The 15,962-nt window shown below is 48.2% G+C and overlaps 1 protein-coding gene across 2 annotated transcripts in view; it reads right to left on the reverse strand.

Annotated features, from left to right (window-relative positions):
* Positions 1 to 15,962, reverse strand: part of OSBP2 (oxysterol binding protein 2) — a 145,343-nt gene that overhangs the window by 103,356 nt on the left and 26,025 nt on the right. For both annotated transcript variants that reach the window (XM_065889691.1, XM_065889690.1), the window contains exon 2: positions 11,379 to 11,587. In XM_065889691.1, the coding sequence (XP_065745763.1) occupies positions 11,379 to 11,587 (209 nt within the window). The remainder of the gene's footprint in view (positions 1 to 11,378; positions 11,588 to 15,962) is intronic.

Consider the following 15,962-nt stretch of genomic DNA (forward strand, 5'->3'; position numbering starts at 1 on the left):
GCTGGAGACCTGCTCCAAGCCGCTCCGGGTTCCCTTGCCCAAGAATTTGAATCTGGGGCACAGAGACAGCAGCCACGAGGCCGAGCTCAGCCAGGGCAGGTCAGAGCTCCTGGGAGAACGAAGATATAGAGGAACAAAGAAGCCAGTCCATAGAAGGAAAGGTAACAGAGGGGACATGGGAGAGTCCCTGTAGGGTGCTGCATAAGCTCTACTTTTACTGAGGACACCCTGAGTGGGTTTTTGTTCCCTGCCATCAACTGACCCTGAATAGAAGACCATGAAAAAAGAAAAGAATTAGAAAACAGGTCCCTGTCTATAAAGGCGTTTCCAGTGCAGTGAGGAGACATCCCCACAGGCATGATACCACTGCAGGCAGACCTACTGTCAACTAAGTCAGCAGTCCCCAACCTTTTTGGCACCAGGGACCGGTTTCATGGAAGACAGTATTTCCACGGGCCAGGGTGGGGGTGGGGGGGTGGTTTGGGGATGATTCAAGTGCATTGTTTATTGTGTACTTTATTTCTATTATTATTACATTGTAATATATAATGAAATAATCATACAACTCACCATAATGCAGAATCAGTAGGACCCCTGAGCTTGTTTTCACTTGCCACTCACTGATAGGGTTTTGTGAGTCTGCAAGCAGTTGATTTATTATGGTCTCTGTGCAGTGAAACCTCTCTGCTAATGATAATCTGTATTTGCAGCCACTCCCCAGCGCTAGCATCACCGCCTCAGCTCCACCTCAGGTCATCAGGCATTAGATTCTCACAAGGAGCACGCAAGCTAGATCCCCCGCATGCGTAGTTCACAGTAGGGTTTGCGCTCCTATTAGAATCTAATGCCACCGCTGATCTGACAGGAGGCAGAGCTCAGGCAGTAATGCGAGCAATGGGGAGCCCTATAAATACAGATGAAGCTTCTCTCGCTCACCCGCCCGCCGCTCACCGCCCGGTTCCTAACAGGCCACGGACCAGTACTGGACTAAGGAGCCAGCTGAAGAGCCAGGGTTGGTGGGTGGTAATAACGACTGGTATTGCTCAGCTGTGCCACACAGTCCCTCTCCTAGGGCAGCTTGGAGCAGATAGCCAGCCCTGCCCTGGTCCCTTCAGGTGTGGGTGGGGTGTGGGGACAGGGTCTGAGGTTTTTTTATTATTGTTGTTGTTGCTGTTATTATTTACCCTCACCACCATCTCAGGACATAGGCATTATTCCTCCCTTTGAGGAGCAAAAAAATTAAGGCTTAGAGCAGTTGAGGGCCTCTTCCGAAGTCACACAATGGAAAAGACAAAAACTCTAATTCAAAAAGATGCATGCACCCCAATGTTCACAGCAGCACTATTTACAATAGCCAAGACATGGAAGCAACCTAAGTGTCCACTGACAGAGGAATGGATAAAGAAGATGTGGAATACATATGCAATGGAATATTACTCAGCCATGAAGAAGTGAAATAATGCCATTTGCAGCAACATGCATGGACCTAGAGATTATCACACTAAGTGAAGTAAGTCAGATGGAAAAAGACAAATATCATATGATATCACTTATTTGTGTAATCTAAAAAAAAGATATAAATGAATTTATTTACAAAACAGAAACAGACATAGAAAACAATATTATGGTTACCAAAGGGCAAATGGGGGGGAGAAGGATAAATTAGGAGTGTGGGATTAGCGGATGCACACTACTATATATAAAATAAATAATAAGGGCCTACTGTACAGGACAGGGAACTACATTCAATATCTTGTAATAATATATAATGGAAAAGAATCTGAAATAGAACATATATGTCTAGATATATACAGATATATATATATAGATACATATATATAACTGAATCACTTTGCTGTACACCTGAAACTAACACAACATTGTAAATCAACTATACTTCAATAAAAACATTGTTTTAAAAAGTTACACAATGACTCAAAGCAAAGCCAGGATCCCAAATTTTGCACTGCTTTTACTAAGCCATGCCCCTTCACACCATCATGCAAATGAGATTCAACAACTGCCCAGGGCGGCAGGGTTGTGGGGGGGAGGGGAACAGAGCCCCACCTTCCAGTTCCACAGCCCAGAATACCTAGCCTTGACCTTTCAAAGTTTACCTCCAAATCAAAGCTCAAGCTGGCGAAGTTAAGTGCAGGAGGATCCCAGGAAGATATTCTAGCCCTGCTCACCTTGGGTTCAGGACACATGCAGTATTTTGGAACCAGTGACACAATGAGCTGCCAGCCCCACCTGCATCAGAGGCTTGGCACTCATGCCCACAGATCCTCGAGCAGGTTAACATCTAAATGGCAACAAAGCATAAGCCTTCTGAATCTGGTAATTACAAAGGTAAGTGCTATAGTTACAAAGGAAGCAGGGTAATTGCCCTGGCAGGAAAATGATGCTTAAAGCATTTTTTTTTAACATCTTTATTGGAGTATAATTCCTTTACAATGGTATGTTAGTTTCTGCTTTATAACAAAGTGAATCAGCTATACATATACATATATCCCCATATCTCCTCCCTCTTGCTTAAAGCATCTTAATGGTAAGAATGTACCAAATGTAGACAAGTGACTTTTTTATCTACATTTTTGGTCAAATGACTCTGACCTACTAATCCTCTTATGAAGACCACCTCCAATACAAACATTTCAGAATGCTTATTTTTCTACTGAAATAGGGGGGCCACCTCTGGGATGGCTGGCAGAGGGCCCTGTGGGAAGAGGCGAGGTCAGAACAAACACTGCCCTTGCTGCAAAAATCCAACTCAGTTTCTCTGAGAACTGAGCGTCAGTCTGCTCGAACTGTGCACATACATTTGAACTCGCTGGTGACCCAGTTACCCTGAGCCTCTTCAACTAGCACCAATTTACACGAGTCCCTCAGGGGTAGCCTCTGCCATCTGTATGGGTCACAGGATCACATCTAAGTCCAAACTGTCAACACCTCTTGCACAACAAAATACCATCCTTTTGCTAAGTTCCTTTCTGGTGGCTCTTGCCTTTGCTAATGTGGACTCTTAAAAATTGACTCCAACTCATACCCCCCCACCCCACCCTGCAGGCTCCCTGGCAAGGCCGAGCCATCAGAGGTCTCCAGCCTTCCAGGACCTCCTCCTCTGTGCCAAGCCCCGCTTCTTCAGGAAGGGCCAAAATTCTCTCCCAGCTGAGGGACACTAACTTTCCCCTGGGTTCCTTCAGACTCTGAATAAAGCCCAGTCTTCTCTACTGGAAGCACATGTGTGTCCCCCTTTCTCAGGCACTGCACCCCCTTTTCTAGTTCCCTCACACCCTCGAAGTCACCAGGGAGAGTAAAGTTTCCTTTAAACAAACTTCAGTCTACTGCACTGTTAATTTTGCAGATGTGATAACAGTACCTTGAACTAAATATTAAATGTTTAAAAAAGGAATCCTTATCTTTTAAAGATGCATCCTGAAATACTGACGAATATTCAAAATGACACAGGATTAGGGAAGAGGGTAGAGGCACAGAAACAAGACTGAGTTGATAGCTGGTGACAAGTATGTGCCGGCTCCTGAGACTTCTGTCCGCTTCTGTTTATGTCATAAATTTTCCATAACAACAAAAGGATTTAAAAAAATCCCATCCTTGGGGTTCTGCAGCATCCCTGAGTCCAACTGTCCTACGTGAGGATTTTACCTGGACCTCTTTCAACTGACACATTTAGTGAGCAACAACTCCACACAAGGTGCTGCTGAAGCTGCAAAGTAAAAGCCACTGGCCTGTGTGCAACAAGCTCTCGGGATGCAGAGGCTGGTCCTCTATTTTGACAAAATCCTCAAGGCCTCATTTCTCAAATTGGGCACAGGTTTTTCTCTCTCCAGACACCAGGGTGGGCACGTGGAATGGAGTGAGCTCAGCTCCCTGTCCTGGCATCGCTGAGGGGAAATCTTAACTGCCCCTCATTCCTCCCTTGGTCTGGATGAGGTGGCCCAGGTGTGAGTCAAGGCAGAGGAGAGTCTGAGGAGAAGGGAGGCTGACCCATCCATGTTTTGGAGGGGTAGGGTGAGGTCAACCCCTCTGTCCTGCAACCTGAGAGCCAAGGACCAAGGGCCAGGACACGTCATGCCTCCCACCTGGGCCAGAAGCTTGGAGGGAAGTGCTGAGATCACAAGGGGCTCCAGGCCTGAACACCTGAAGGCTGGACACTGCCTAATCCAAAGGACTCAAAACCAGAAACCGACTTCCCCTCCAAACTAGACATAGATCTGTTTATCTGTTCAGAGGGCTGTGTGGCATTCATGCTCTTGGAGCCCCGAATTCACAGCCAAAGCAAGCAGGGAATTCCCACTTTGAGCTGCTGACCCATCAAAGAGCAATGGCTCCCCTCCTGGGGTACCGTTAAATGTTCATCCCGGGGCCACCACAGAAACAAAAGCCAACCCCTCTGGTCAGCAACACCCTTCACCACTATCAGTTTCAATGACCAACAGTTCACACCCACTGTCCCACTCTCTCAGTCAAGGTGAGGACGATGAAGAGAGAGTCTCTGATGAGTGAAGGGTATAGCACTCCCAATACGGACATAATCCCTCTTCTTAGGTGGAGAAAAAGGCTGCACCTATACCTAGAAGAAAGGGGACAAGAATTCGGATACAAGTGCACCTGGTGAACGCCCCACACTATCCCTTTTGTCTCTGTGGTTCCAGTGAATTTAAAAAAAATATGTTGTAGGGACTTCCTTGGTGGCGCAGTGGTTAAGAATCCGCCTGCTAATGCAGGGGACACGGGTTCGATCCCTGGTCCGGGAAGATCCCACATGCCAAGGAGCAACTAAGCCCATGTGCCACAACTACTGAGCCTGTGCTCTAAACCCCGTGAGACACAACTACTGAAGCCTACGTGCCTAGAGACCGTGCTCCGCAACAAGAGAAGCCACCACAATGAGAAGCTCACGCATTGTAACAAAGAGTAGCTCCCGCTTGCCGCAACTAGAGAAAAAGCCCACGTGCAGCAACGAAGACCCAAAGCAGCCAAAAAAATACATGGTAGTAAAACAGAATTAAACCCCCATTCCAACTAAAACAACATTGTAAATGTCAACTATATTTCAATAAAAAAAAATTTTTAAACCCACTCCATGGAAAACACAGAATTTGGAAATGGGGGAAGCAAGGCAGCTGCAGCAAGCCATCCAGGAGTCTGAGCAGACCATGTTTCTCAAAATGAGATCCATGGGGGGCCAGCAGGAGCGCTGCATGGAATGCATATTAAAAATGGGGACCTTTTTTTTTTTTTTTTGCGGTACGCGGGCCTCTCACTGTTGTGGCCTCTCCCGTTGCGGAGCACAGGCTCCGGACGCGCAGCCTCAGCAGCCATGGCTCACGGGCCCAGCTGCTCCGCGGCACGTGGGATCTTCCCGGACCGGAGCACGAACCCGCGTCCCCTGCATCGGCAGGCGGACTCTCAACCACTGCGCCACCAGGGAAGCCCGGGACCATTTTTAATGGGCACCATCTGATCATCTCATCAGAATCTTGGTGGTCCTCCCCTAAGAATTTTAATGCACTCACCCCAGCAGCCTTTGTGCCCACCAAAGTTAGAGAGAAGTTTTCCAGGGTTTGTATGTGTTGTTTAATCCATGCCACTCAATATTTTACTAACTTAATGAGCTTACAAGAGACCTCATTACACCTTCTGACCAGCTAAGTGGATGGGGTTCCTCCTCCTTGGGACTAAGGGGTCCAAGGGTTAATAGCTTGAATGTGGCTATGTTATCCCTTTGTCCTGAGACAAGCACACCCCTGTCTCCACCCAGTCTCTGGGGGTGACCACGGGAGAAGCCATGGCTCAGTGCTTGCAGGGATTTTCTGAGCACTAAGGAACAGTTCTCCCCAACAAGTCAGAAACCCCCAGTTTAGGAAGCCATTCCTTCGAATGGGAAGAGTGCTGAGTGGACCAAGGCAAGACCACCATTTCTCCAGGCCACTTGCCTGCTGAGGCACAAAGGCAGCAGGTTTTCCACGAGCTGATCCAGAGCCAGATTACCCCCCACCACTCCCCAGGGACTTATTTCTACCTTGGGGGACCATGGCCAATAGGGACAGCAGGAAAGCCTTCCAAGTCCTAACTTTTAGAGGATTTTCATCTTGAAGCAATAGGATGGCAGGGTGCCCAGATGGTCTTTAGGGTCAGCCCCTAGGGCCACCAGCCACAAACGGCCCCCTCACCCCCTGCTCAAACGCCGCCTTGGTTGCCCTAAGGGCAGAATCTGGGCTGCCTGGGATAATTCCAAGTGCTGGGCTGTGATATCAGAATAGGGCTATGACCTCAAGGTGGGGGCAGGTCAGCCTGGGGGAGCAGGGCAGGAGAGAGAGAGAGCCCCTGAGGAGCTGGATTAGCCCCCCTGGAGGTAAGGCCCAAGAGAGAGAGGTGTCCGGCTCTGGGTTCACTGCTCACAGCCTCCTGGAGCCCCCACTGGGAGGCGGACCTGAAGATATGAAAATGATTCTGAGAGGTAGCTCGCAAGCCAGCTGAACTTCTGGTGCTTCCTTACTCACTCATTTAGGAGCAAGGAAAGCAAACAAACTACCCTCTTGCTCCCCCCTGTGTCAAGTGAAAGGATACTCTCTATTTTCTGACTGAGAAGTTCCACTTTGGACCACACCCACCCAAGTGGGCTGAGCATCAAAGTCCCCCAGGATGCGGCTAAATGCAGGTAGATGAAATGTAGGACGCCGTTTACACTGAATTACAATAAACAAATTTCAGTGTAAGTATGTCCCAACTATGGCATGGGACACATTTACACTAAAACATCTGTGTATGTTTGAAGTGCAAATGAAAGTTGGTGACCTGACCTTTTATTTGCTAAATCTGGCAATCCTATCCAGGAAGATTTTTTTTTAATGCAGGTGCCCGCCCCCCGCCACCCCCCCCCATCCCCAATGCTCTCATTCATTCAGATTTATCCCTGCAGGGGGACCTGGGAACCTGTATTATTTTAAAGCTGCCAAGGTGACTATTATCAATAACTACCGCTGACTTTTCTTGAGCATTTGACAAGCCATGTGCTAAGTTCGTTTCATGCACTGTCTAAGATAGTCCTCACAGCACCTCTAAGGGGTGGTTCTACGATTAAGCCTGCTTTACAGAGGAGAGAAAGAGGCAACAGACAGCAAGCACCTCACCCAGGGTCACACAGTTACTAAGCCGTGGTTTGAACGCAGGAAAGGTGGCTCCCACTGACTTAGAAATCTTTGATTGGAAGGACGTTGGGAGGCACACAGTCAAAGCCTCTGGTGGACTGACCGACAGAGAATCTGAGGCTCCGGGAACTCATGCTCACACTAACCAGCACACCACTGTGCATACGCATGAGGGGCTGAGCCCAGTGGCAGAGAGCAAGCATCTAGCCCAGGCAGGGGGCCAGCTCAGGGTGGGTTTTCAGAATGGCCTCTCCTTGAAGGGGAAGCAGACCTAAGAGGAAGCAGGGTGTGGGAAGGGGCTGGGTGCTAACGAAGAGGGTTTGTAAGCAGGAGGCTCAGCCTGCAAGCCGGCCTGGCAGCAAGATGGTGTGCCAATGAGGAGAGGGAAAGCTGGAGAACCAAGAAGGGACAGAAGTCAAAACTGCATTTTATTTTCAAATGAACACACAGCAATTTTTTTGTTGCTGCACAGTTCTATGCTTTTTTTTTTTTTTTTTTCTCATCTTGTGGGATCTTAGTTTTCCGACCAGGGATTGAACTCCGGCCAGGGCAGTGAAAGCACCGAGTACAAACCACTGGACTGCCAGGGAATTCGCCAGTTCTATGCATTTTAACGCATGTATAGACTCATGACACAGCTTCACCATAGGACACAGAACAATTCCATCACCCCCAAAACACTTCCTCCTACTACAACTTTGTATCACTCCCTCCCTTCACCCCTCACCCTTGGCAACCACTGACCTGCTCTACATCTCTAGTTTCTGCCTTTTCCAGAGTGTCATATAAATGGAATCATACAACTTTTTGAGAATGGCTTCTTTCACTCAGCATAATGCCTCTGAGATCCATCCAAGTTATTGTACACATCAATAGCTCATTCATTGTGACTGCCAAATAGCGTTCCACTCGATGGATGTACCAGGGTTTGTTCAATCCACTGAAGGACATCTGAGAAGTTCCCAGTACTTTGCTATTAAAAATAATGCTGCTATGGGACTTCCCTGGTGGCACAGTGCTTAAGAGTCTGCCTGCCAGTGCAGGGGACACAGGTTCAATCCCTGGTCCAGGAAGATCCCACATGCCAAGGAGCAACTAAGCCCATGCGCCACAACTACTGAGCCCACGTGCCACAACTACTGAAGCCTGAGCACCTAGAGCCCTTGCTCTGCAACAAGAGAAGCCACCGCAATGAGAAGTCTGCGCACCGCAACGAAAAGTAGCCCCCGCTTGCCGCAACTAAAGAAAGCCTGAGCACAGCAACGAAGACCCAACACAGACAATAATTAATTAATTAATTAAAAAATAATGCTGCTATGAACATTTGTGTACAGGTTTTTGCGTGAACATAAGTTTCCATTTCTCTAGGATAAATATGCAAGGGTGTAGTTCCTGGGTCATATAGTAATTGCATGTTTAGTTTTTTAAGAAACTGCCAAAATGTTTTCCAGAGTGGCTGTACCATTCTACATTCCCACCAGTAACTTATGATGGATCCTCACCAGCATTTAGTATTATCGCTATTTTTTATTTTAGCTGTTCTAATAATGTGTAGTGATATCTCACAGTGATCTTAATTTGTATTTCTCTAACAGCTAATGATAATGAACACCTTTTCATGTGCTTATTTGCCATCTGTGTCTTCTCTTCAGTGAAATTATTTGTGCTTCAAGACACCAAAAGGAGAGGAATCCTACCATGTCTCACTGACACGTAGCATGTGTTACTTTGAGTTGTACCTGAATGTCTGTCCTGTGACCTTACCCAGAAGGCTAACCTCTTGGGAACACAAGACATGTGGTGCATCTCCAGCCTCTGACCATGCCTAAAGGACATGAAATGAAGGAATGTGCGCCTGAGGCTGCTCCCTCAGGGGTTCCAGACTCTCCTAGAGGAAGTGCAGGCTAGCAATCCCTAGCACTGTCAGCTGAGTTAACAGTACTTCCGTACCAGCTGCAAAAGAAACCCCTGCTGCTGGCTGTCCCAGGAAAATTGTTCCAGAATTATGAATCCAGTAGGTGCTACCTGCTACATTATTTTCAAGAAGTTCCTAAAAATGAGGCAATGATTGATTGATTGATTGATTTTACTTAGAAGCTACTAAGAGGAAGCTAGTTCTTCCACAACCAGCAATGTCCCTGCACTTGGCCAATGGGGTTGTCCCGACCCCAGCCACAACACCAGCTACATCATTTGCTACAAGCATCCAAACTGAGACCACAGGTCCTGCTGGGGGTCTCAATGCAGCCCATAACTCAGATGCCCCCAAACACCCTCCTTCACTGGGAAATGGAGTGGTACCCTGGGGACCCCTGGCCAAGCTCAGCATCACTGCTGACACACCCAAGCCACAGAGTGCTGACCCCAAGAAAAAGAGTCATCATGGAGGGACCCATGATCCAAATGGGTGAGACTAAAAGAGAAGGTCAGACTGATAGTCAATGACCTTCCATGTGCACTGAGAAGCTAGTGCTGGGGGAGAGACCCCAATGCAGGGAGACTGAGTATGGGGCACAATGACTGATGTCACTAGCCCCTCCGCCTGCTTTGTGCTAGAGCTCCTTCCACAGGACTCACCATCTCCCGGACCAGCCTTGGAGACAATCCTGGAGAACAGGGGCTGTGACTCCTTCTCACCTGGAGCCCTGCCTCTTTAAAAAACACACAGGTCTAGGATTCCCTGGTGGCACAGTGGTTGAGAATCCACCTGCCAATGCAGGGGATATGGGTTCAAGCCCTGGTCTGGGAAGATCCCACATGCTGCGGAGCAACTAAGCCCATGCACCACAACTACTGAGCCTGTGCTCTAGAGCCCGTGTGCTACAACTACTGATCCCGTGTGCCGCAACTACTGAAGCCCACACTCCTAGAGCCCGTGCTCCACAATGAGAGAAGCCACCACAATGAGAAGCCCGCACACCGCAACAAAGAGTAGCCCCCGCTCACCGCAACTAGAGAAAGTCCGCGCGCAATGAAGACCTAACACAGCCTAAAATAAATAAATAAATTTATATTAAAAAAAACCCACACAGGTCTATAATAAACACACACCTTGTGCTTATAACTTCAAAAGGATCACAGCTTCCCAGTCCTCCCCTCCATATGTGTGGACCCAGTTTTCACCCATCAGAAACCTGCTATTGCTCTGGGCAGGCAAGGCTCTAAGGAGGCCAGCATTCTTACACAGGGCCAGAGGCATCTACTGGTACGACCCAGGTGGGAGGCAGAGTGACAGTATCTCAGAATTACAAATGCACAGTCCCACCAACCCAGCAACCCCCCTTCCTGGGACGTACGTTTCATTTATTCTTGTACACACCTGAAATGAAATGCAAGGTTACTCACTGCAGCGTGGCAGGTCATAGCAAATTAAAAAAACAACCTAAATGTTCATCAACAGGCTATAGGTTACATAAACTAGGGTACTTTCGTACAATGAAGTACTGTACTATTATAAAAACAAGGAGGAAGCTTTTTATGTATTTATAGGAAAAAATTCCAAGATATACTATTGCCAAATGGAAAAAAAGCAAGGTGGGAGACTGAATTTCCTATAAGTACTTATTTGAATACACATGTAAACACATAAGATACTGGTAGCTCTGGTTGCCCCTGGGTGGGAGAACAGGGTGGGTAGCTGGGGATAAGAGTCAAGGGCAGACTTCACTGCATATGCTTTGAAACCATTGGTTTATGAATCTTATAAAGACAATACATATTTTTAAAAATATATTAAAGTAAAAAATAAAATGTCTTGCTCAGGACTTCTGAGCTGACCCTCCATCTTGGCAAAGACAGCATCTCCGGCTAAATGGTTTTCAATCTCCAAATGGACCTCGAAAAAAGTCTGGCCTGAGGCATAAGTGGACCATCCTGGTCTCCCACCTCGACTCTGCTTCTGGAACTGACTCACTGCAGCAACCGAAAGTTCTACTGAAGCCCAGGAACCAGACTTGTCCAAAGAAAGACACACACAGCCCTGCCCACCTCAACATTTCCATCCCGAGAACTGCCAGCCACCCTGACCACCTAACATCCCACTGTTGAGGACGCACGGAGCTGAGTGGGAAGGGCAAACACGCACCCTGACCTTCCGAGGTTGGTCTGAACTAGCCTGGTCACCACTGGCCTCCAAACACTTTCAGTTCCCACTCTCTCCAGACCCACGACACTGCACGTACTCCCACCGCACCAAGCACTCGCTACCTGACTGGCTGCTCATCAAGCGGACAGCCTTGGCCTTGGCCAGCTCCAGGGCGGTGATCCACTGCTGCCGCTCCACCTCTGAACCGGCCTTGAGGTGGTAGGTCCTGCCCCCACTGGTCAGCACGATACCGCAAGAGTCCTCCGTGTCAAAGTGCGCAGTGAACAGGTTGATGGTGCCGCGGCAGGTGTGGGCCATTTCACCCTGATTTCTGTGGGATGCAAGAGAAGGGATGGGGTGAGGCTCCCAAACTCAATAGTCCTAGACTGAATAAAAGCCTCAAGGCACATCCTTGGAATCTCAGACCCTTGGAGCTGGCACGGGAGATGGGAAATAAGGCCTCTCGGGATTGATTGGTAGGGGCTTGGCTTGTGGGGGGCGGTTCTCAGTGGGGAGAGTGGCAGAGGATGCCACCATTCTCCTCTGGCCCCAGGAGATGAAGGCAATGGCTGGGCTGACACAGTACCCCTTGCGACAAGGGACTGACCCTTGGCTGGTTACAAGGTCATGGAGCTAATGGTACCAAGGTAAGGGGAAGCGGAGGTGACTAAAGTGTGGGCCATTTCCAACTGTGACCAGTGTCTGAAAAGTGAGATCCAACTATCATGACTGGATCTACTTAACTCACTCCTTTAGACACTCAAAGGAAATTCAGACACCACTCTTCCCCCACCCTCCCCCACGACGTACCAAAGCTCTTTCCACAGAGGATGTGGGAAAAGGAAGAGCAACTGGTCAGCACGTAACCCTGCCAGTGCCGGAGCTCATTTGGCACTTCTGCTGCTCTTTAATGCTCACTTACACTCCCTGGCTGTTCATCATCTGTTATTACTTCCTTGACTCTTCTACCAGTTCCAAAGTCAGATGACTTGACACTCAGGAAGACATTTATCTTTCATTTGAACTACTGTTTCTGATTCTCTCCTGCTCTGGTTACATTCCTTAGGGAAGATGATATGCAGTTGACCCTTGAACAACATCAGGGGTTAGAAGCACCCAACCCCCTGTGCAGTTGAAAATCTGCATGGTGCTAGCAGAGAGTGAAGAGGGTTCAGAAGGGGTGGTGGAGGAAGAAGAGGATGAATGTCGATCACAGCATCAGGACCAGCCACAGCAGCACCGAAGGAGCCTGTTTCACAACCTTCTTGCTTCAGTCTTCCAGGCGACCCCAGCTGGCCACCAGGAAGGGGACCCTGTCGCTGACTAGACTCGCCACGTCCCCTCCCAGGGAAGGGGTCAACGTGTCTTTGTTCTCTCAGAGGGTGGTGGTCCCCCCATTGCAGTGGGAGAGCAGATACCAATGAAGGCATGCGCGGACCTGAGTAGCGCAAGGTGTGGAGCGTGCTGGACACAAACCTTGTGCACCTCCCCAGATTCCCTCGACCACCTCCTCTGTCAGTCGATGCCTCCTCCTTGCCCAACTGTCCCTCCACTTCTGGACTCTCATAAAATGACACTGGGAAACGGGAGATGGGAGTGAATGGGGCAGATACATCCTCCCTCCATTTGCGCCTCTGCGGACTGCAGAGTGGTGTGTTTTCTCCTCGTGTGTCTTCTGGAGGAGTATGTGCGCCAGGCCCGCTGTGTCTCTGCTGCTCGCTATGAAGCAACATCCAGCAAAGGAAACGCACTGTATCATTGTCACTTCCATCTTCCCACTCCCCATTTCTGCTTCACTGCCCTTCGACTGCATCTCTCAAAGTGTCAACTCTTTTTTTTTTTTAACATCTTTATTGGAGTATAATTGCTTTACAATGGTGTGTTAGTTTCTGCTTTATAACAAAGTGAATCCGCTATACATATACATATATCCCCATATCTCCTCCCTCTTTCGTCTCCCTCACACCCTCCCTATCCCACCCCTCTAGGTGGTCACAAAGCACCAAGCTGATCTTCCTATGCTACGCGGCTGCTTCCCACGAGCTAACTATTTTACATTTGGTAGTGTATATATGTCCATGCCACGCTCTCACTTCGTCCCAGCTTACCCTTCCCCCTCCCCGTGTCCTCAAGTCCATTCTCTACATCTGCGTCCTTATTCCTGTCCTGCCCCTAGGTTCTTCAGAACCACTTTTTTTTTTTTTTTAGATTCCATATATATGTGTTAGCATACAGTATTTGTTTTTCTCTTTCTGACTTACTTCACTCTGTATGACAGACTCTAGGTCCAACCACCTCACTACAAATAACTCAATTTCATTTCTTTTTATGGCTGAGTAATATTCCATTGTATATATGTGCCACATCTTTATCCATTCAACTGTCGATGGAAAGTGTCAACTCTTTAATCCTTGCCTTGGGCTATGCGTTCTGGAGGACCTTCACACACACACAAAAATGTCCACAGGCAAGAAAAAAAATTGACAGGCAACAAGTTTTAACTCAGACACATAGAAAGACAAAGGCTACTAATTTGGAGCAAAGCACTCAGCCTTGTATGAGACTTCTGTTCAACGCCTGCTCAGGCTGACTCTGATTCACTTGGTAAATTCCTCTCTGATCTTCTAAATTCTAATTTGGCAAGTACTTCCTATGGGTTGCCATATACAGGAATTGTGCTAGAAACTGGAGAGGTGGTAGATATAAAGGTAAATAAGACACATTTTCTGGCCTCAAAGAACATTCCGCTTTGTGAAAGAGGCAGGTCCATAAACTGCAAGGTACTATTTAATAAGCAGAGGGAAATAAATTCAAAACAAAGGGGGTGTTCGCTTTATAAAAATTCATTGAGTTACATTCTTGTAATTTACCTACTTTTCTATGTGTCTGTTACACACATACAATGTATTGTATGCTACATACATATCAGTTGTCAATTAAAAGTTGGCTTTAAAATCAAAATGAAAGGTGGTTAGGTCTCAAGAAACAGAATGACCCTTTCTTGTCCTAGAGGGGTCAAGGCGTACACTGGAGCAGTGTCTCAAACAGTGAGGGACTCTGCCCAAGCACAGACTAGGAGGAGGGTCAGGCTAACCCAGAGCAGCGGCATGGGGGCTGTGGCTCTGGGAAAGCCCAGGGATCCGGAGCAGCCAAAGGAGAGGGTCCAGCCAAGGCCTGGGTTGATGATGGGCATAAAAGTGAACTAAATTGTGTCCCCCAGGGAGATTTATTGAAGTCCTAACCCCCAGCACCTGTGAATGTGGCCTTATTTGGAAATATGGTTTTTGAAGATATAATCAAGTTAAGATGAGGTCATTAGGGTGGGCCGTAGTCCAATAAGACTGATGTCCTTATAAGAAGAGGAACAGACACAGAAACAGGAGGGAGGCAGAGATGGGCATGATGCATCTACAAGCCAGGGAATGCCAAGGATCACCAGCCAACATCAGAGGCCAGGCAGGCCTGGGATAGACTCTCCTCCAGGGCCTTCAGAGAGAGTACAGACCTGCTGACACCTTCACTTTGGACTTCTAGCCTCCACAAGTATGAGACTATACATTTCCTTTGTTTTAAGCCATCCACTTTTTCGTGCTTTATCACAGCAGCCTAGGACACTAAACACAATGGCTGAACAGATGGGTGGAGGAATGACCTTCTGGAACCTCACATGCAGCTGAGCCTGTTCATCAGCTGAGCACACCAACCACAGGGCTGCACCTCACCCTCCACACAGTTCCCGCCTAGAATACGCAGCACCACGGTACCCGCACGGCTCCTCTCCTTACTGGAGCAGCCCTGCCCCAAAGCTGCCCGTCCTGCTCGGAGGTTTCCCCTCTTCCGACACCATAGTGGCTAGACAGCCAAAAACGACCTGCATCAAAGATTCCAAGGAATCAGTTTCCAGCGACGACATGCATTCACACAAAACATAAATGTGGAAGTGAGCAAGAGGAAAGGCACCCATCGTGGTGGCAGGAACTGCAACAGAGGGCGTGTGCTCTGGCAGCCCCCGATTCCAGGGCTCCCTGCAGTGGTATCAGCGGTTCACCCCATCACAGCAGAGGTGGTGAGAGTCTGCGGGCCCAGACTGCTCCTGACTCCTTCCAGCCTGCTCCTCCAGCCCTTCCAGCGAGTGGGAAATGACCCCGTTCCTGGCCGCACAGCCTTCTGCTCACACTAGCCAGAGTCATGTCTGCTGTGCGTGGCTGAGTCCTGACCCAGGCACCTCCCCAGAGGCTACATCATCTTGGAATGCCATCCTGTGACTGCAAACAAGGTGTGATGTTTGCTGTCTGGGCTCCCTAGCAACCAGGCAAATCCTGTGTGTTTGCAGAGGTTTTAAAATCTGGATCTAGAGATGCAAAACATACACTCGGAAAATGCAAGCCACTGATTGGGAGAGTTATTCGCAATAAATGTACCCAACAAAGAACCTGTGTCAAGAAAATACAAAGAACTCCTAAAATCAGTAATAAAGAGGCCAGCAACCCAATTTAAAAATGGGCAAAAGATTTAAGCAGGCACTTCCCAAAAGAGGATATCCAAATGGCTTATGAACGTACAAAGCAGTGCTCAATGTCATCAGTTATCAGTAAACATACACATGCCCCACGATCCAGCAATTCTGCTCCTACAGAACTCCCCACTCGGGATGTGCACATGTGTACATGTTCCAGAACTTCCACAGCATCTTCCTAATAACCGAG

The sequence above is a fragment of the Phocoena phocoena genome, chromosome 13, assembly GCF_963924675.1.
Source record: "Phocoena phocoena chromosome 13, mPhoPho1.1, whole genome shotgun sequence".
NCBI lineage: Eukaryota > Metazoa > Chordata > Mammalia > Artiodactyla > Phocoenidae > Phocoena > Phocoena phocoena.